Genomic DNA, 22,280 nt, shown 5'->3' with positions numbered 1-22,280 from the left:
CAGCACAGGAGACAGATGGCCCAGAACTGCCTTTACCGACTTGAGGTGACCCCAGCTGGACTGCGCAGGCCAGGCTTGCAGCACCCCCTGAAGACCACCAGTGCCCCTCCTGGCTGGCCCTACTGTACCAGACCTCATACCCCGGCCTCTGCACTGAGGGGTCCGTGGGCAGGGCTGGTTCAGCTGGCCTGAGATCTCCTGGCTGTGGCTCTGAACTATGCCCAAGAGTCCGACCCTCATTTGTAAAATGAGGTTGAAGTTGTCTCCACACTAAGGCTTGGGACAGGAGATCAGAGCCCAGGAAACAGGAACTATAATTCTTGGGGCACCTGCTTTCTCCCCACCTGGGGGGCTGCTTCCTATCCTCTGCACCACTCAGAAGCTGCTGGGTGCCGTGCGCTCTGGGCTGTGGGTAGATGCTGGTTTCCACAGTTGCCTAGGCTACAGGCAGTGGCAGTGGGAGGAGCCACTCGCACCAGGCAGTGCCCCTGTCCCTACGCATGGTCCCTTGGGCAGAAGCACTGCTCCTGAGCTGGGGCTGCACCAGAGATGTGTGCTGTGCTACTTGATCCCAGTGCAGGGAGGACCTGGGGAGGGGAAGGGAACACGCAGGGTGGCCCCCTCCCACCCTGGCTGCAGGCCCTCCACCCACCCGGGGAAGCAGGCTGCCCTTTCCCCCTGCCAGTGCCTGCCAGCTGCATTCCTGGCATAGCGGGGGAGAGGGGATAGAGTTGGGGGAGGAGCCTGTGCTTCTCAAACCCACTTTCTGGCTGCCATAGTGGAAATGACTGGTGAGTGAGAAGCACCCAATCTGTAAGCACCCAGCTGACATGCTCTCCTTCAGTGACCAGGACTGGAAGAGGCTGGGAAAGGACATTTTGCCCATGCATGTGGCAGCTGTGCCAAGGCCAGGTGCCCAGGTCAAACAGCCAGCCAAGAGCCAACTCTTGGGAGTTTGTGCCAATGGTGCTACATGCTGGGCAGAAGGTACAGGCCGCCACTCCTAGATAACTATCTTCATCACAGGGGACTTAACTTCTTGGGCCTCAGTATACGCACCTCTGAAATGGGGAAGAAATGAGAGGGCCTGGATTTCTGTACCTATATGCATGGCTTGCTCTATTTCCTCTGGAACAGTGGAACTGAGCCCCCCGAGAGCACACAGCCCTGCTGGGGTTCTCCAAGGGGTTTCCTCAGCCCTCAGAGAACCGTGACCCTCCCTGGGCTGGACACAGCCACCAGCAGGGCTGCTCTGTGTACAAGTGGCCAGAGCCTGCCGGTCTAACCAGGGAGTCACTGAAATCACATCCAACAGCCTGTGGAGGGCTCCGTCCCTCTACTCCTGTGGACTGCACTGTACAACTCAGCTCTAGCCTTCCCCTCTCACTCTAGGTCCATCATGGTAGGGTGTGAGATTCAGGCTGGTGGCCATGCTTGACATCTCTTCCTAGGGCTCAACTGAATTAAACTAATGAAGTCTGTGCTGATGGCTACTTGCTGTACAAAATGAGGGCAAAAGGAATCAACAGCTGAGGATCTGTGGAGACCACTGCTAGGTGGAGAGAGGGCCCTACCTGGCCACTCCTCTGTGCTGTTACTGGAAATGTTGGCTGCCTAAGGTAGCTAAGACCAAATGAAATGCATGAATGAAATGCAGGCAGGCAGGCACAGGGTGTCATGTGTGACGTGCAAAAGTACAATATATAAAGTGTAAAAAAAATTTGAGACAGTGATAAGAATGCATATTATGGCCAGGGATTTAGCTCAACAGTGTAAGCATCTGCCTGGCAAGGTAAGGTCATGAGTTCGATCCCCAGTACCGAAAAAAAAAAAGAACAACTATGGAGGGAGTGATTTTTTAAAAAGACACAGCCAAAAACCAATAGAGGATATAATATAGAATTTTTTTAATGTAGAATGTTTTTAAGCAATACAAACATGACAAAAACGAAAGAGGACAGGAAGCTGCAAGAAGATAAACCAATTCCAACATTAAATGTAAATAGCCTAAACTGGGCGTGGTGGTACACACCTGTAATCGCAGCATTTGGGAGGCTGAGGCAGGAGGATCACTGTGAGTTCGAAACCAGCCTGGGCTACAAAGTGAGCTCAAGACCAGCCTGAACTGCATAGTGAGACTCTGTCTCATAAAGACCAAAAAAGGCCAGGGATATAGCTCAGTGGCTAAGTGCCTGCCTGGCAAGTGCAAGATCGTGAGTTTGATCCTTGGTACCAAAAAAAGAAAGAAAAGAAAAGAAAAGAAAAGAAAAGAAAAGAAAGAAAAGAAAGAGAGAGAGAGGAAAGACGAGAGAGAGAGAGAGAGAGAGAGAGAGAGAGAGAGAGAGACCAAAAAAAAAAAAAAACCCAACAATGTATAGCCTTAACACTCCAATTTAAAAGGCAGGGATTGTGGGGCCAAGAATATAGTCAGTGGCACAAGCACCTGCCTGACAAACATAAGATCCTAAGTTTGATTCCTGGGACCCAAAAATAAGTAAGTAAATACAAAAGGCAGGGATCGATTAGACAGAAAACTAAGGCCAATATATGTTAATTTGGGGCTGGGGATTTAGCTCAGCGGCATAAGCGCCTGCCTTGCAAGCAGGCAGTCATCAGTTCAATCCCCAGTACCGATAAAAAAGAAAAAGACAAAAAAAAAAAAATATATATATATATATATATATATATATATATATATGTATATATGTATATATATATATATATATATGTTAACTTTAAAAATCAGTACAAGTAAACTGGATTAATTATATTTTAATTGGAATTCTATATGCCTCACTTATTTGTATGTCAAATTCTTTTTCTCTACCAGGAAAATTTTTTGTCATGATGTCTGTGAATGTGTTTTAATGTCATTTGTGGTATCTCCTGCTTGTTCATCGACTCCAATCAATCTTACGCTATTCTTCTTTGTCTCATCTAGCAGCTGCTGGATTGATTTCTCATGGTGCTTTGCTAATTTTGAGAAATCTTTCTTTTCCTGGTCCCTCACTGCAAGCCTGTCTTCAATATCTGAGAGCCTGACCTCACATTGGCAGAATCTGCTTTGAATACTTAGTGGAGTTTTTATTCTCCTGGGTATCTGCTTGAATCTGCTTTATGCATTCCATTTCTTTCCTATGCTGCACTTCCATAATTTGCTTAAGCTCTTCTATGTTTTTGTTTGTGTCTGCTCTACTGTCACTAAAAACGGTGTGTATTTGGGAAATCACTGTAGTTATCTGAGAGATTATTTCTGATTTTATTTTTTCCAGAGCCTCATTCAATTGCTTTGTTATTTCTACTTCAGAGAGACCTGGTGGGGGGCTTTCAGATTGTCCCAGTTCGTTGCCCCCTATGTCTGCCTTTGGTGAACGGGATGTCTGGGATTGCATCTTGTTTAAGTGTCTTCTCATTTCTTTTTTAGTTTAATTCTTGGGCTGATGCTTGTAAGTTGCCTGTGGTATATTGCTTTATTGGTTTTATTTAGGACACATAGATGATGATTACTTCTCTGAGGTATCTTCTAGGTATAGCTGGTTTTTGGGTTTTGAGTCTGTTGAAAGAATTTACCTCTTCAGTTTGTTGGAGATGAGAAGTTGTTGCTTGTTTGGCCTGGTCCCTGGTTCTTTATCGCTGTGCCACAGTATTTTCTGTGACCCTTAATTAATCTCAGTCATGGAACACCAGGACCAACAGCTGTTTAGGACAATTATGTCAATTTTGGCTACAGTTGTACCAATAGCATCAAACACAGACCATAAAACAACTGAGCTAACCCCTTTTTTTTTTTGTCTTTTTCATTTTTATCGGTATCAGGGATCGAACTCACGACTGCCTGCTTGCAAGGCAGGCACTTATGCCGCTGAGCTAAATCCCTAGCCCCTGAGCTAACCCTTAATCTGCAACTTTTAACAGTATGAACTAGATTTGTGATTATATAACAAACTATAAAACAAACCAGATAACTACATGTAATATGTAAGTCTTTAATATGTCGATTTTGCCCTCTGGGTTAAAATTTAGAATGGATTAAAGAGAAAATAGAGAAGTGGAAAAGGAGAAAGAGATTACAAGTAAGATTTGAGGGCAAAGATGGGTCTTGCCAACTTGGGGAAGCTGTGCAGAAGATTGAAAAAAAAGAGATGGAAGAGATAAAAGGTAGAACAAATCAGAACCACACCCACAAAGAGGACAGGAACCACTCTCACATTTATTAAAAAACCAAACAGATGGGCCAGGGATTTAGCTCAGCAGCATAAGCGTCTGCCTGGCAAGTACAAGGTCGTGAGTTCAATCCCCAGTACGGGGGGGGAGGGGGGAGGAACACCACAGAATAAGAAATAAAAAACCAAACTGAATAAAACAAACAAGAAAAGAAAAAAACAAAACCAGCAAACAAACGAAAACCCACAATCCACTTTCAAGATTCTCTCTGGTTCACTAGCAGTCTGTGAAGACAGAGGCCAGAATGGTGCCACTGTATCCCAGCAAGCCAGCCGTTGCTTTGTGGCAGAGTAGTAGATAACCTTAGCAGGCCTGCCTGAGACCAGACTCACCGGGCTCCCTACAGTCCAAGCAGTTTCTACCGGTCTGCACCCAGCCAGGAGCTGCTGGAGGAAGCTGGCAGCAGTTCTGGTTCAGATTCTTTCTGGGTCCAGGGGACTCCCTTCCTTCCTGTCTTCCTCACGATGCTATACTCTAGCATCTCAATAATATTTTTAAAAAAGAAAATCAAGACCCAACTGTATGCTGTCTGAAAGAGATGCACTATAACTGGGTGTGATGATGCACCCTGGTAATCCCGTCCCGAGGGAGGATAAGGCACAGAGATTGCTACAAGTTTGAGGCCAGCCTGAGCTACAACATGAGTTTAAGACCAGCCTAAATGGGGCTGGGGGTTTAGCTCAGCGGTGCAAGCAGGCGGTCGTGAGTTCGATCCCCGGTACCGATAAAAAGGAAAAAGACAAAAAAAAAAAAAAAAGACCAGCCTAAATGACATAGTGACAAAAAGACAGAGAGGACTACACTATCAAGATACATGCAGCATGAAAGAATAGAAAAAGACTCCGCAAACATTAACATCTGCGAAAATCAGGGCAGACCTGCAAAGTGACAGACAACAAGGACATTTGCCTAGCTGGGGAAGGCGAAGAGTGAATGATTTCCTCTGCCTAAAACGCTCAGAGCCACTCGTGCCCTGTGAGCATGGGGTCCCTGTGGCAGTTCAGCCAGCACAGGGCTGCACCCTCGCCTGAGAACCTGGGCAGCTTCGAGGGCAGGCTTTGCAGGGCAGCGCACTGCCAGGTAAAGTGCAGACACAGACCTTGAGCTGGGCCTCTGCTGCTTTTCTCTGGTGGTGGCAGTGGTAGGGCACGCGGTTCATGTTGGGGGACCCAGGGGAGCGCATATGCGAGGACTCCAGCTGCTGTGAGCCCAGGGGCAGAGCACAAGGGTGCAAGCATCAGGCAGGGAGCCATGTCCAGGTCGGTTAGGCTGATGCTGGAGTGTGAGGAGCTCCAGACACCCCTGGGTTACTTTCCAGTTTAAGAAGCAGAAAGTGGCCGTAAACTGAATTAGGGCACCGCTTCACTTCAGCAGGGCTCCGAGACCTGCCAGGCTGAGCCAACAGAAGCAGCTTCCAGGAACGCTCTCGTGTGTGTGTGTGTGTGTGTGTGTGTGTGTGTGTGTGTGTGTGTGTGTGAGCCTCACTGCAGCTGGGGTGCTGGGTTGGGCCCCTAAGAGAGGAAGATGTTTGTTCAAAACCTCAACGTTGACCAACAGCAGAGCCAGGCTGTGAAGGTCATTCCCTGGCTCCAAGTTTGTTCCTGATTTTTAATCCACCAGTTCACTGCATCATCAGAAATCTTTAAGGCTTAAAGATGCAGCCTCCAGGCTCTTTCAATCTGTGTCCCTGTTAGTTAAACCTGCTGAGGACATTCTCTGCTCTGTGTCCATTTTAATCCATCATGTGGAAGTGCAAATGTACTCATGTATCCTGTGCATTAGGACAAGCACAGATACAGTTCAAAGATAAGACAAATATGTCACTGATACAGATAAGGTCTCTCCTGTTTCCTCCCCACATCTACTATGAGTTGAGTGCCCCTGGGCTCTGTGTTCAGCCTGCCTTGGGGGCTGGAGGGTGCAGCCAGCTCTGGACAGGTACAAAGTGTTCACTGTCTAAAACCTGGCAGGGCCCCAAATATAAACCAGACATGGTGGTGCAGACCTGTAATCCCAACAGTTGGGAGGCTGAGGCAGGATGATCACTATAAGTTCAAGGCCAGCCTGAGGTACATAGTAAGTTCAAGGCCAGGCTGGAATACACAGCAAATCTGTATCTTGTTTGCTTTGTTTTGTTTTGTTTTGTTTAAACCAGGAATCAAACTCAGGACTTTGTGCTTGCCAGGCAGGTGCTTATGCCACTGAGCTATATCCCTGGCCCCAAATCCATGTCTTAAAAATAACAAACTACCAGATAGACTGACATCACCTTCGCCTCCACTGTGCCCACCTCACTCTGTCTCTTCTCCAAACCTTCTATGTGACGTGAACAAATCACGGATCATCTGCAAAGCCCTTCTCAGCCACCTTACACCTGCACATTGGTACCAGTATCCTGCCTTGCACCACCACTAAACTACCACTCAGGCAGATACCATTACTATTATTTTCATTGCATAGCCAGGGAAACGGCTCAGAAAGGCCACGTCATTTTCCCAAGGCCACACAGTAAATGCTACCAGGATGTGTAGCCCAGATTGATGCTGACTGAGCACTGACCTCCATGAACCAAAGGTGGCCTCTTACATCCCTGATGACTGACTCTTTCCAGCCTCTGCCATTCACACGCAAGCAGTCACATTTACAGATATGAACACACGTGCACACATACACAAACATTAAGCAGATTTTTGAATGAATGAGCAAATTACCAGGCCAACACCAAGACCCATCAGCCCAGGCTTCTAATTCCCCAGAGCTGGCTGTGGCCTCCTGGGTGCCAGCTGAACCCTCATGCAGGCTGTTGCTGGGGCTGTGACAAGGACTGGGGTCACTCCCAAGGGAGGGAGGCAGGTACCCCACACAGGCTACATGAGCTGGGGAATGCTGTTAGCGGGAGCCAGGGAACAGAACCTGGGGAGGCAAGAATATCAAGGGCCTCCTTGTCCCCTGCAGGACCTGGTAGACTGGAAGAAGCCCCTCCTGTGGCAGGTGGGCCAGCTGGGAGAGAAGTACCACGAGTGGGTCCACCAGCCAGTGAGCAGGCCCATCCGCCTCTTCCAGTCCGACTTCATGGAGAGCCTATCCAAGACAGTCTGGTGAGTCCCACAGTCTGGCCCAGGCTGTCTCCGTCTCCCAATGGTGCCCGGTGTATCTAGAAGGGGTTGGGGCAACAGGGTTCCTCCCTAGGGGTTCGCAGGAAGGCCCAGACATGCCATAGGGGTAATCCTTTATTGTGTATGATTTTGTCTATGAGTGGAAGACAACCCCACATATAGCCGGAAACCACTTTAAAGGCCATCCCTCCTCCATATCTGACTCCCTGGCGGGCTTAGCAGCCTCTTAACACTCATGTAAAGAATTTGCCTTCAATTCGCTCCTTGGCCACAAGAGGGCAGTGTCTACCCAACTGTGCAGAGACCCCCACGGCTCTCCAGTGATTCACCTCAGAGGCAGGGGCAGAAGGACTGTCCTTTCTGTTCCCCAGTCCCCCACACCAGTGCCACGCTGACCTCAGGTGGCTACATACTTCTACATCTGCTTTAGTGTTGCTGTCCCCTCTCTCACTGAGATGTGTGCCCTTAGGAAAGCTGGGCTGTGTTGAGCCACAGCCCATGCATTTCTCTCACCTTGGTGGTCCTTGCAGGTACAGTGTCCCCATCACCTGGGTGCCCCTGGTGCTGTACCTGAGCTGGTCCTACTACGGAATCTTCACCCAGGGAAACGTCCGGCTCTTCAAGTCGCTCACATCAGGTAATGCCAGGTTCTTTCCTAAACGCCTTCCAGGGAGCCATTGTGGAGGCAGGAGACCCATGTTTGCCCTGGTCCTAGATTTCAAAGAGTACAGATCCCCAGACCACACCTCAGACAATTCTGATCGAGTCACGTGTGGCAGTCATGCCCATAATCCCAGCACTGGAGAGGCTGAGGCAGGAGGATGTCTGTGAATTAAAGGCCAGCCTGAGCTACACAGTGTGTTAATGCCAGCCTGAACTACATAGTGAGATCTTGTCTCAAACACACACACTTCTAAGTGAGGCCTGTGGAAAGAAAAATTCTGTCAGGCTCTCACCCTACCCCACATGGGTACAAACCCCAGCAACCCATGAGCATAAACTAAACAAAGTCGTTTTGCCAAGTGGCACAGCAATGAAAGGATGTCGCTTCTCACTGAGCCTTGTGTCAGAAAAGGTGGGGCCTGGGCGTCTTTGTCAGGAGATTCACTGCGGATGAGGTGTAGATTACAGTGTAAGAGTCCCAAAGCGTCCCCAAGCCATAGGGCCAGGCCGTGTGCAGCCCCATAGGAAAGGTATTGTTAATTCCTTCTCGGAGCTGAGGAAACTCGGTCATTCCAAAGGTGGGCTTACTTTAAACATCACATACACACCTGACATCTGACTTGTAGGTATGTATGTGTTACCTGTGCGTGCATGTGTGTGAGACACTGAGATTAAACCCAGGGCCCTCAAGTTGAGCTACACTTCCAGCCCCTCATTACTTTTTATTTTGAAACATGGTCTTACTAAATTGTCCAGGCTTACCTTGAACTTGCAATCCTCCTGCCTCCAGAGTGCTGGAATTAGAGGCATGCACCACCATGCCCAGTCCTTTTCATTTTTTATTTTGATATAAGGTGTCACAGAGTCGCTAAATTGCTCTGGCTGGCCTCCAATTTGCAATCCTCCTGTCTCAGCCTACCAAGTAGCTGAGACTGTAGGAATGAGGTACCACATTCAATTTATCCATCAACTTTAAAAATAAATAAAACCAGAGTGAGGAATAGAGCCACACTCCAAGTGGGATGGGCGTAGCTCAGTGATAGAATGCCTGCCTAGCACCAGCCCCACACCACCACCACCTCCAAAAATAGTCATGGCTAAAGCATCGCAACCTCATCTGATGGGAACTGCACAGGCTTCAGGAAACCCCTAGCCTAGCGCAGCCCAGCCCGGCCCAGCCTGGCCCAGCCCGGTCCAGCCCAGCGCTGCTCCGGGCACGCCCTAGAGCCGAGGTTCCCCACTGCCCGCGCGGAAGACGCTCAGGCACAGCCAGGGCGGGGCTGGGAGGCTGCTCTTTGAATCGCCCACTGTCCCCGGCGTGGCTCTAACAATCACCAACAGTGGCACCGCCGCGGGACTGGCGGCCGGAGGGGGAAGGGGAAGCTGAAGCTTTGGCCCCGATCCCTCTGCCGAATTCCTCCCGAGATGCCACTCAGTACCAGCTCCGGCCGGATGGGCAGCCGGGGTGATGCTGGAGTGAGGGGGCGGGCAGAGGCTTGACCTATAGGAGAGGGCCTTCCTGCACGGTGGGAGGTGATTGGAGGGCTGCAATGCGCCTGCGCAATAAGGGGCCCGGGAGGAGGGTTCGTTTTGCCAGCTGTGTGGTGCCAGAAGCAACGCTCGCTGTGCCTCCCTCGCTTTGCAGCGCCTCACCTGGACATGGGCCTTACTCAGAGCCCTCAAAGTGAGATAATGGGACACTGGGCAGGGTCGAGGTGCACCTGCTGTACAAAGGACACCCTGGAGTGAATGCTGAAGAGCTGAGGTGATAGCAAGCAGTGCAAGCCAAGGGAAGACCTCAGTCCAAAGCTCGAATTCCCAGAGATGGGTACAGGGCCCACGCTTGTAGTTCTGCCACCAGCAGGCCAAGGCAGCAAAATCAGCACTAGTTCGAGGCCAACCTGGGCTGCCTAGTGAATTGAGAGCCAGCCTAAACTACATGGCAAGACCTTGGCTCCAAAAAATACAAAAACCAAACCATGCACACAAAAACAAGAGATGTATAAGAGTGGGACTTCTGGAAATATTATCATATCCGATATTAGTCTCACCGTATAATCTTGCATATGCACAAGAGAAGCCAGCAAAACCACTGTGCCAGCACCTGGTACACAAGGGAGAGGCAGCGGGCCTGAGGTGACAGAACCTAACCCAGCTGGAGCCTGACTGGAGGGAGCTGGGGCTTTGTAGATAAGAAGGCACTTGGCCATGTGGCATGTTGGCTCCTACAGGGGACTGAACCCCAGGGCCTTTGTGCTGAGCTACATGCCACATCCCTAGCTTTTTTGTTTTTATTTTCAGATAGGGTCTTACTAAGTCACTAAATTGTCCAGGGTGGTTTCAAACTTACTATCCTCCTGCCTTCACTTCCCAGGGTGCTGGGGTCACAGGCGTGCACACCACACCCAGCAGAAGTAACCATAGTTAGGAAACAGTGAGAGATGGAAAAAAAAAAAAAAAGTAACCATAGTAAAGTGAACAACTCAGCACCCTTCGGTACATCCCCAATGCTGTGCAGCCACACCACTGTCTCATTCCAAAGCATCCTCCTCACCCCAGAAGAGCCCCACCCACGCCTGGGGAACAGCGGTGGCTCCCTATTCCCCACTTCCCCATGCCCTGGCAGCTACCAGCTACTGCTCTGCTTTGCATTCCAGGAATTTAGGGATTCTGGACCTTGGATGTGAATGGGGTGGGGCACCCCTGTGGCTTCTTTCCCTTGGCCAGAGCTAAGGGGGTGGAACTGACAAAGCTGATGGCCTTGGGGTGGGGTTGACCTGAGCTGGCTCCTCTGGTCTCTGTGTATATAGGGGACCTCACAGGAAGGGTGGGAGTGAGAGGGGAGAAGGAAAGGGATTGGTCTCACTGGGCATCTGTCAATTTAAGCTGAGTGCTGTGGACCTGGGGAAGAAACGGCCAGGGGCAAGCCATGTAGCTCTGGGAGTCAACAGGCTGTGGGGCATAGCTGGAGTCAGGGATGAGGACAGGTGGAGGCTCAAGGCTTCCACCTAGAGACAAAAGCAGTTTCCAGGATGGAGCCAGAGAGGGGACATAGTCACATCAGCTGACTGCACTGATGCATAGTTCAGGATACAATAAGAACCACTGAATCTGAGTTGGGTGGTACCAGAATTAAAATCTGAGGCTGGTTATGGTAGCACATGCCTGTAATCCCAGCACTCTGGAAGGCTGAGGCAGGAGAATCGCTGTGGAGTTCAAGGCCAGTCCAGGCTACATAGTGAGCTCAAGGCTAATCTGAACCACAAAGTGAGTTCAGAATGTCTCAAAAAACTGCAAAAAGAAAAGGAAGTGGAGAAATGCAAGGACCACTGCAGGTTGTCATCAGAGAGTTGGCTCTCAGTCACCTGTCTCTTGAAGACAGTCACATCTCCCTCAGGCTGCTCCTTGGTTCAGGCTGATAAGCAGCCCTCTCCTATCTTCTCAGAGGCTCCTCCTCTGAGAAGTCTGCATTTGGGTTTTCCTGCCCTTCCATTTGGATTGGTTCATATCCAAATCACTTACGGATGGCCATAAGTAATCTAATGTATCTCTGGCTTTATTGGGATTGTCCCCTTGCCAAGACAAGGTCCCCCCTCCAGTGGGGCCCAGCATCTGGCCACTGCTGTGCCTCCTACAGTCCTGGCCTGGCTCCATGACTTCTGGACCAGAGCATCAGCTCCCAGCCTACCTGGGGGGACAGAGATCCCCTGACCATGCCTCTCTTGCTCTCCACAGAGTACCCCGTGGTGGTGCGTGAATCCATGTTCCCTGGCCTCTTTGTGCTGGGGATGTTTCTCTGGAGCCTCATTGAATACTTCATCCACCGCTTCCTGTTCCACATGAAGCCCTCTGGCAACAGTTATTACCTCATCATGCTACACTTCGCAATTCACGGCCAGCACCACAAGGTGAGTGGCTCAAGTTCCAGCCTGGGACCCACACTGTGCCTCCTTCCGTCCAGCGTTGGCTGGGAATGATAGGGAGCAAGGTTGCTTGACATCATCACATGGAGCAAGGACTGGGCCAGGTGTCCGGACCTGAGCCAGGCAGAGACAGGGTTTGTGTGCACATTTGCACGCTGTTGTTAATCCTAGGTGCTCTGCCTCAGCCTCCAAGCATCATCTTAATCCTCACTGCCGCTCCGTTAGTCATTCATCCGTTCATTCTGCAAAGGCTCCTGAGTGCCTGCTAAGTGCTGGATGTCAGTGAACAAAACAGACAAAATTGGCAAAGGGTGGTAGCACACCCCTGTGATGCCAGCACTTGGGAGGTGAGCCAGGAGGATCACTGTGAGTTTAAGGCCAACCTGGACTGCATAGTGAGTGCAAGACCAGTCTGGACTATATAGTGAGACCTTGTCTCAAAAAACAAAAGCTAAAGAAACCAACAAAATCCTGTCCTCATGGAATTTCAGTGCTCCCATTCCATAGAGCAGGAAACAGGCTGGGAAGTTAAGGAAGTAAGGACATCCTTCCCAAGGTCACAGCTGGCACAACCAGAATATTGTGCCCTATTCTGTGGCCTCTAGAGTCTGTGCTTCCAACCACCCACTGCCTGGAGCTATTCAAGGACGGTGTGACAGTCCTGGAAGCTGGCCTGAAGCCATTTCTGGCCCAAGAAGGCTGCACTCGCTGGAGGCCTCTGTGTCCCTATACCATGCTCTCCTTGGCTCACGCCAGAGTGACTTCCACTGAGCCAGCCCTGGACTTTCCTGAACATTTATTTCTGTCTTCCCAAAACTAAGTCTCTTTCCCCCACATTATGTTCCCTCTAGGGTATAAATCAGAAAATGTAGTTAACATGAGTAACCAAAATATTCAGTGAACATTCAGATTTTTTTTTCAGTAAAAGACATATTACCGAGAATCAAAATCCTGCCTCGCACTTGAGAAACATTAATCCCACCACTCTGGTGACTTTCAGAAGCAGTTCTGGATGTTCTCTTTCATGCGTGTCTTTATGAAGTGTGATCCAAAGCACTGTGCATGCTGCCACTGAGTACCTCAGGGCAGAAAGCCAGGCTCGTAAAAGGCAGCTGTGGGTCCTCCTCCACCTTGTCAGAAGGATCTGACACCATGCGACTTCTGGTTTTCCTCAAAGGCAAGATGAAAGGTCAATGCTTTGAATCAGGACCTCAAGCAGCCACAACAACCCAACAAAAGACACAAAAGAGAACTTCTAGAACTGTGGCAGAAAGCAGCAGAAGCGAGGGCAAAGGTGTGTTTGAAGCAAAGGGGAGTATTTTGAGGGGAATTAATGGCAATATGTCTTTTACTGGGTTAATTTCTTAATAATTTGAAACTCTCTGCTGTCCAGAGCAGACCTGCTTCCCAGTACCTTGCACAGTGGCCGGTGGCAGGGAGGGTGTCCTAGGCCAACCTGTCACTCAAGTACTGCGCTCGCCCAGGCACCAGAGCATACTGTATCCAGAGCCCTGTCCACTGCTTAGGTCAGCTTCACTCCGCTCTTCCTTTCCCACCCTCGGGGGAGAGCAAGCTCCCTCCTGGACACTTCTGCAAAATGTCTGATTTCTTGCGGCCATCACAGGAGGACATGCGCTCATAGGGCCTAGGCTCCAAGCGGGAACCTCTTCTCAGATCCTCCGTCCTACCTATCTGGGAGCATTTTTTTAAATTATTGTTGCTGCTTTTGGAGTTTTTTGGAGAAGGTTGGTTTTTTGAGACAAGATTTCACTAGGTACCTCAGGCAAGCCTCGAACTCACAGTGGCCCTCCTGCCTTGGTCTCCTGACTGCTGGAAACATCTGGGAGCCTTAATGCAGCCGTGACCTGGAGCTGGCTTCAGGTAGACTCCCGAGAGAAGTCACCTGTGTCCCTTCCCGGCCCCATCCTTATGACTGGACAGGCAGCTGGGAATGGGCCACGGCATGACTATTTACACTGGCAAATGCTACACCTCAAGGCTATCTCTCTATCCTCCTTTAAAGCCTTTGCTGACAGGGCCTTCCCAGTCCCCTCTCTGGCAGCAGCAAGGCCCACAGAGTCACAGGCCTGCTTCCGCCCCTCCTCTCCCTGCCCAGGAATCTCATTCAGGTGCCAGGCACTGGGTCTGTGGAGTTGGTGACAACACCTCTTTGGGACAAAAAGCTCCAGTTTGGAAATGGGGTACAGGGACCATGTCACCAGGGAACTGCATTCTCCCCTAGTGAGAAAGCCCCATCCACCCAGTGTCCAGAAAGCCCCAAGCAAAGGACCTGGTACTAGGGCAAGACTCCTGTCTGGCACCTAACAAGTTCCTACCCACGTCACACCCAGCCCTGGGCTCTGGAGCAGCCTTCTAGGTTCCATCCTGGCTTGGAAATGAGGTTTTCAGGCATGGAGGCCTGCCCAGCCTGTCTCTCACCAGAAGTCTGGCCACCCTACTCCATCTTCCCAGTGGAGTGACCACAGAGAGCCCCAGGGCCAACTCTAATCCCAGGGCCTCTGCACCCACAGGCACCCTTCGACGGCTCCCGACTGGTCTTCCCGCCGGTGCCCGCCTCTCTGATAATCGGCTTCGCCTATGTATTGGTGCGGCTCATCCTGCCGGAGGCTGTGGGGGGCACGATATTTGCAGGGGGCCTCCTGGGCTACGTCCTCTACGACATGATCCATTACTACCTGCACTTTGGCTCGCCACACAAGGGCTCCTACCTGTACAGCATGAAGGCCCACCACGTGAAGCACCACTTCGCCCACCAGCAGTCAGGTGAGGACAGCGCCAGGGAGGCGCCTCCATTCCCAAGAGCCGGCTGGTTCAGGGCTCAGGGCTCCCACTGAGGGTCCCACCCACTGCTCACAGGCACCCACTGCTGCACAGAGCTAAACAAGGAAGTTGATAAATGGCAAAGATCATTTCAGGAAATGATAATTGCCATAAAATAAATAAAGCGAAGTGGTACTTGAGGAACCAATAGGTAGAACAATGGGTATGGCACCATCTGGCAAAATATCCTGTGGGTTACTATGTACGTTGAAACTTCCTAGTAGCCACACTGAAAAGTAAAAATAAAGCTCGGCATAGTGGCGCATGCGTGTCATCCTAGATGACGGGGAGGCTGAGGCAGGAGAATTGCAAGTTCAAACCCAGCCTGTGTAACTTGGTGACTGATACAGACCCTGTCCCAAACTAAAAAATAAAAAAAAAACAAAACTGGAGATGTAGCTCACCCTGGGTTCCATCAACAGCACCACAAAAATAAATTAATTAAATCAAATAAAAACACATATAAAGTACTGCAATGTAACTCAGTGGTGGAGCAATTGCCTAGTACATGAAAGGCCCACAGCTCAGTCCTAGAACTGAGCTGGAAATGGTATCAAACTGTACCAGGAGAGTCACAAGTCTAAGTCCAGCCAGGGCAACCTAATGTTCCAAAATAAAAAAGGGTTGGCATATAGCTCAGTCCAAGGCCCCTGGGTTGTTTCCCCAGTACTACAAAATAAGTTTTAAGGGTCTGGGGAGATAACTGAGTACACGGGTTCAATTTCCAGAACTAACTGACTAAATAAATGAATAAATAGAAACTAGGTTTGGCTTGGTAGCATACACTTACAATCGCAGCTCTTGGGAGGCTGAGGCAGGAGAATTGGTAGGAGGAGTTCAAGGCCAATCTGGATTACAAAGTGAGTTTAAGGACAGCCTGAACTGCATAAAGAAACCCTGTCTCAAAAAGACCCTAAATAAATAAATATTAAACAGATAAACAAATTGAATGAAATTTTTATTTAACCCAGTATTACCAAACTATTACCATTTCAACATATAATCACATTAAAATTCTTTAATGGACTGTATTACATTCTTCCTCGTATACTAACTGTCCAGAATTCAAGGTTTATTTTGCACTTACCGCACATCTCAGTTGGATGCCAAATTTCCATTGGAAATGGTTGATCTGTATCCAGATTCTGTATTTTATGTCTTATCCAGATTTTACCTTTCTCAGTAATTGAATCGAGTATCTGTTTTTAACTGAGATTTAATTCCAATTCAATGAAACTAGAAACTCAGTTCCTCTGTAGCTGGAACTACATTCCCAGAACTCAGTAACCACACAGAGCCCAAGACACAAAGGTCCCAGAATGGGTCCCTTGGGTCCCATTAGGGCTGAGACCCAAGCACCTCACACCAGGGCCAAGAGCAGTGCTTCTGAGATGAAAGTGGACTCGGCCCAGAGGAAGGAGAAGCAGCAGGAGGAGAGAGAGGAAGAGGAAGGGAGAAGCCTCTAAGCTGGGGACACCAGGCCCAGGTGCCCTGCCCTCGCGCCTGCCAGGATGGGCCCCGATTTGGGAAGGACCTCAGGGCTGCATTTCTTTGGCACCTCATCTTCTCCCCCTTCACCCGCCTCCTTTCTAGGCTTCGGCATCAGCACTAAACTGTGGGATCACTTGTTCCGCACCATGGCCCCAGAAGAACAGCGGCTGAAGACCCAGTGAGCTCCTGTGCCATCCTTCCCGCCCTCGCCCTGCAGCCCCTCCACCCACACCAGCTCTGCAGAGCCAGCTCGGTGGACGGTGCCGGGGTCTCTCCAGGCAGGACTGTCCCCCTGGCCCACCATGGGAGGGTCACGTCTCTCCCAGGGCAGCCTGGCCTCTCCACCACTGTCCCTGCTCCAGCCTCAGCCCACAGGACTGCTTCAGGGCACAGCCAGTGGCCCCCAGGGGCATGAAGGAAACTGACCCCTGGGGCCGAGGGTGTGCCCACCTGTGCCTTAGCCCCTGGGCTTCCCCCAGGAGCCGCCTTGTCACAAATAGCTGCTGTAATGGGCATGTGCGGTCTGGGCCCTGTTGTACCCTCTCCAGTTCTGGCAAGGGTTTGGTGGTTCTGAGGTGAATGAAAGGCTCTCTCAAGACAGGACAGCATGACACCTCCCACAGGCCACCCCCAGACCCCAGCGTGGCCCCTCAGCTGCCACCTGCCATTCTCAGCTGGCCACCCTTACCTGCCTGGGCAGGAGCTTGAGGGTAGTTGGCACCAGCCCAAGGCTGGCAGGAACCCTAACCCTGTCTTGGGGACATGCCAGCTATTACAGCCACCTCTCCCCTGCCCCAGAAGCACAGAATTTCTCCCCAAGGGAGGCTGCAGATGCCGGTCCTTTGGTGGGAGCCGGTCCTTTGGTGGGAGCCGCTCCTAGGCCCAGGAAGTCTTGGTCCGCACCTGGCACGGTGGGCAGCGCATCCTCTCAGCACCTCCTAGCAAGTGCCTCCTCCAGCCCCAGGAAGCCTTTGTGCCTTGGCTCCATCCCCCACCCCAGGCTGCGGTCAGATGAGCCCTGCCCTTCCTATAACCAACACCCTTGTGTTCTGAGGGTCTTATTTATAAACAACACAAACATCCTTAGCCAGGCCCCAGGACCAAGGAGCTGGCCGGACGGCTCTTTCTAATCCTATGTGTGGAGCTTATGTAAAAAGAAAAAAACATTCTGCCCTGGTTTTAGTGCCCTTCTTACCCACACACCACTACTACTTGAAACTTAAAAACTTACTGAGTGGAAAGGCTGAAGAAAAGCAGTTTGATCGATCCTGTGATTTGTACTGTTTACTGCGGGCTATTTAAAGATTTTGGAATAAATATAAAAAACTACACTTGTGAAATACGGATGTAAATGAATTGTATATTTTGAAAAATAAAACATTGAAATCAACAAAGACTCACTGCTGTTTGTTGTTGGTGACTCCCTGAGTGCCACTGTAATCAGGGAGGGGGTAGAAAAGTCCAGTGTGGCCTGTCCAACAAGGAAGATTTTGTCACTGATCAGGTTGTATGGAATTACTGGGATGTGGGGGACATTATGATTGATACATTGTGTCAACTTGAGAAGTTTAGAATTTTAACTAAGAGACTCAGCAGGGAGCCAGGTTTCTTACTTTGTAAATATCCTGGTCCTGTGCAAAAGAAGGTACAGAGATTTTGTGAGTGCTACAGGTACCTCCCTGGAGGGCGGGGTGGCCTGTGTACAGTATCAGGGAGAAGAGGCTTGCTCTCCCTCACTTTTTGCTCTGGCTGCTGCCTTGAAGTGTTTCCCTGGTACAATGCCACTCTCTGCTTTGGAGCCAGATGATTATGTACTGAAACCTCCACAAACCGTGAGCTAAATAAACAAACCTTTCCTTCCCTCATTTTGGGTGTCGGGTATTTTGTCCCAGCAAAAAGAGAAAAGCTACCAAGACAAGTGATAACAAAGTGCACTCATCCTGTCTCTGTCTATGTCTGTTTCTCTAACAGTGGCAAAGTTTTATTAAAGGTAGGAAAAGAAGCTCTGCAGAGCAAGTTTGGGCCACGTAAAAGCAGGAAGAGAGGCAGACCCTACAGCGTGAGGGTGGCTACCATGCAAGAGAAAACAGAGCACCCAAGAGAGAATGTAGCAGCAGCTGAATCCTTGTACCTTACTCAGCTTCAGTACAGCTTTTAGATTGTCCGTGGACATCACCCCCACTCTGAATCTGGGGGGTCCCTCATCACCTTCATACACCCCTGAAAAGGGGTCTCTTTTGGATCTTGTCCAACCCAGCTGAGACCCATCAAGAAAGTTTAATATTTGCACAGGAGAAGGACTCTCTAAATTCCAAAGCCAGGGCCTGGTGACACACACCTGTAAACCCAGCACTTGGAAAGCTAAGGCCGGAGGTCATGAAGGTCATCCTAAACTATACAGTGAGACTGTCTCATCCATAACTGTTGTAGTCAGGGGTTGTGTGGAGAACAACTAGAATCAGGACATGGAGTTTATAATATTATTTTTATAATGATCACCGGGAGTTAACACAAGAAAATGCAGGAAATCTATCCGCAACACCAAAGACATAGATAATTTAGTCAAGGGCTTAAATCCCACAGCAGTGTCCCACATGAGTCCAGTCTCTTTTACAGATCCATGCCGGGAAGGCCCAAAGGTCATCAGTGGAAGCCAGAAAGTCCATGCCAGTGGGTGAAGGAGCTGTGCTTGTGGGATGAGGATTCTATGCTGGAGCCGAGAAATCACACAACAAAAACCAGGGCTGTCCTGAAAGGCACCACAGCCATCCTCAGTAACATGGAGGCCCTGAGCTCCTCTGACGACAAGCACAGGGTACATGCCAGGAAGCAGCATGATGAGTTCATTCTAGAAACCAAGTGGCACACATTTTCCTCTCTGGAGCAAGGAAGCAATGCTCGATGTGAGGACCAGAGCTTCTCCAGGAGAACCAACAGCTCAAACAACAACTCGTAGGAGAACCCACAATGCCTCAACGCAGTGACACATTAACGCCTTCCCTTGCCTTACTCCACCTCTCTATTTATGCTGGCAACTTTCCTCAGGTGGAGCATCTACACTCAGTGCCATGCTGATGTAACCCAGCTGGCGTTAAGTTGACCACCAGTTCTTAATCCATAACAATAACTAAATAAATTCTGATCAGGGTGAAATAAATGTGCAGCTTACCTGATCCTCAATGATCCGAGCCACTTGCCAAGACTGATTCTCCATCAGAGACACAGCTGACCTGGTCAGAAATGAGTCCTCGAATTTCTGTCTGGTATGATGTTGCTGCTTCTAGACTCCCTGTCTTTGGGCATTTCCTGGCTGACCTGCCAAACATCCCTTTTAATTCAGCTTTGTTCTGTTCCTTGGTTGATCTCGCCTCTGATTTCTGCCTCTGAACTTTGTATGATTTCTTTTCTTGCCCAACACAATGACTTCTATGGATTAAAAACTGGTGGGCAACTTAACGCCAGCTGGACTAAATCAGCATGGTGCTGAACATACACGTTCCACCTAAGGAAAGTTGCCAACATAAATAGAGATGTAGAGAAGAGACACGAGGTGTTGTGGGTTTTCCTACGTGTTGCTGTTTGAGCCGTTGGCTCTCCTGGAAGAGCTGGTCATGACTAGCTTTACCCAGTGTGAGTTAGATCATTGTCATCAGTGGAGCTCAGGACCTTGTTGGTGAGAGTGGCTGTGGTTCACTTTGGGGGAGCTCTGGTCCTTACATCGAGCATTGCTTCCTAGTTCTGGAGGGGAAGACATGTGCCATTTAACCTCCAGGACAAACTCATCATGCTGACTTCCTGGCATGTACTCTACTGTTCTCATTGTCAGAGGAGCTCGGGGCCTCCGTGTCGCTGAGGACGGCTGTGGTGCTTTTCAGACAGCCCTGGTCTTTATTTTGAGCGTGACTTCTTGGCTCCAGTGTAGAACCCTCAACCTATCAGCACAGCTCCTTCATCCTGCTGGCACACTTTCTGGCCTCCACCGCTGACCTTTGGGCCTTCCCAGCACAGATCTGTAAAAGAGACTGTCGTGAGTCCTTCTTGTGGGTTCTAGACCTCCAGTTGGACTCATGGGAGGCATTGTCCTGGGCTCTAGGTCTTCATCTGGACTCATGCAGGACACTGCTGTGGGATTCATGCCCTTGGCTGGATATTCTGGGTCTTTAGTGTTGTGGACAGATTTCTTGCATTTTTTGTGTGTGTTAAATTCTGGGTGACCATCAGAAATAATACTATAAATTCTGTGTCCTGATTCTAACTGTTCTCTGCACAACCCCTGATTATGACAGTGATCAACATGTAACCCGCCAGATAACTGTTAGTACTGCCTGCATTCATCTCTGGCCTATAAATTATGACTGTCGCTGCCTCTCCACCAGCTCCCTGGCCTCTGCCACCCTCTGGTGGCAGCACTCAGTCCTATGCCATCATGACTGAGAAGCAGGTGGGTGGAGTTGTTTTTGTATTTGTTTTGTTTTGGAATTGATTTTGCATGCCAGCACTTTTAAAAAGAAACCAGCTGGGAGTGGTGGCCACGACTATAATCCAATCACTCTGGGAGACTGAGGCAGGAGGGTCACAAGTTTGAGCTCAGTCTGGGCCATTTAGCAATTTAGCAAGACCATGTTTCAAACTAATAAAATAAGGAATGTGGGTGTAAGTCAGTGCCAAAGCCCTGGATTCAATCCCCCATACTGATAGCCACACAAATAAGAAACTACAGCTGTGTACTGATCTTTCCAAAAAGCTATGTTGCCTACAAAAATTCAACTAGGGTTTTCTTTACAGTCAGGGGCTTTGCCTAATGTGTGGATTTGATCTACAAATGATACTGTGGGATGAATGTAAAATTTAGAAAATTGCAGGGCTCCCGTCTTCATTCGATCCCAGATACCTGTATCAGAGGAAGAGAAGAAATTATAGAGAAGAAAACTTCCCGAGCTCCTACCTTCACTTAGGTTCCCTAAAATGCAAAACCTAAAACAAAAACATAGATGCAGGTAGTGTATGTGGGAGGTGATTGCGAAAGTAGAGGGCTGGGCTGGAAAGGGAAAGGTGAGAGGTGTGATAGCTCGGACCCAGAATAAAATCCAAGGAAGCAAGAGATTGAAATTTGGGAAGCAAAGGCTTTATTTCCAGGCCTGGCTGCACAGTCTCTCCAGGATCGACCCAAAGACTGTGTGCCGCAGAGACTGAAGAAGGGGATTTTAAAAGCAGGAGAGGGAGAAAACAAAAACAAAAAAAAAACCACAGAGCTGTTAAGCTGCTGACTCAAGTCTGGAAACTGTAAAGCTGTCCACTTAATTCTGATAACATCGGGAGCCTTTGGTGCCTTTCAAGTTACTCCCATTCCGCAGATAAGCATTATCTCGGAATAGCATATCTGCAATTCGGAAAAGAAAGTAGAAAGTTAATTATTTTGGGACAACTTGTTAACAATAACATGTGGAAGCGGGGGAGGCAGTTAATTATCTCGGGACAGCTCCTTAGCACTAGCATGTGAGAAGGGGTCGAAAGTTACAAGAAGCTGAAACTTAAGTCTTTACGAGGATTTGAAACTTAACCCTTTTGGTGCATGCAGCATAAGAGGAGGCAGTAGGGCACATTACGTACGGTGAGATTACTTTTCTTGGGGGGATGGAGAACAAGATCAGGTAAGGGTTGTGCTAACAAGCAAGTCTCCCTGCATAAAAGCAAGTTACCCTTCAAACAAGTTTAAATTAGGAAAACATCCTGGTTTCCTCAGCAGAAAATAGAGAAGTCTAACAGTAATTAACAACCCCTGTTAGCTTATTTTAGCACCACATCTGTTATTTGTAGAGGGCAACAATAGTTAACATATCAATTAGGTAAGATTTTGCACTTCTTTACAGAGGAGAGCATTGATTAACATATCAATTAGGTTACCCAGAGGGAGAAGTATATGGTATGGCCATGTTACAGGTAATTTGCTATAATACAAATATAATGAAGCTATTTTTCTTAGAGTACAACATTCCCCTCTGATGTTGTGACTTTAGGCCAA

The 22,280-nt window shown here is 49.2% G+C and overlaps 1 protein-coding gene across 1 annotated transcript in view; it reads left to right on the top strand.

The window, feature by feature from the left end:
• The window catches only part of Fa2h (fatty acid 2-hydroxylase), a 47,996-nt gene extending 30,344 nt beyond the window's left edge, over positions 1–17,652 (top strand). The window contains exons 3-7 of the mRNA XM_003472103.5: positions 7,180–7,322; positions 7,871–7,977; positions 11,739–11,911; positions 14,458–14,710; positions 16,361–17,652. Coding sequence (XP_003472151.1) covers positions 7,180–7,322; positions 7,871–7,977; positions 11,739–11,911; positions 14,458–14,710; positions 16,361–16,440 — 756 coding nt within the window. The 3' untranslated portion in view covers positions 16,441–17,652. The remainder of the gene's footprint in view (positions 1–7,179; positions 7,323–7,870; positions 7,978–11,738; positions 11,912–14,457; positions 14,711–16,360) is intronic.
• The last annotated feature ends 4,628 nt before the right edge of the window (positions 17,653–22,280 follow it).

The sequence above is a fragment of the Cavia porcellus genome, unplaced genomic scaffold (genome assembly GCF_034190915.1).
Source record: "Cavia porcellus strain 051 isolate PalLab524CR breed Dunkin Hartley unplaced genomic scaffold, mCavPor4.1 scaffold_4, whole genome shotgun sequence".
Taxonomy (NCBI): domain Eukaryota; kingdom Metazoa; phylum Chordata; class Mammalia; order Rodentia; family Caviidae; genus Cavia; species Cavia porcellus.
This window is presented reverse-complemented; position numbering and strand designations above follow the sequence as displayed.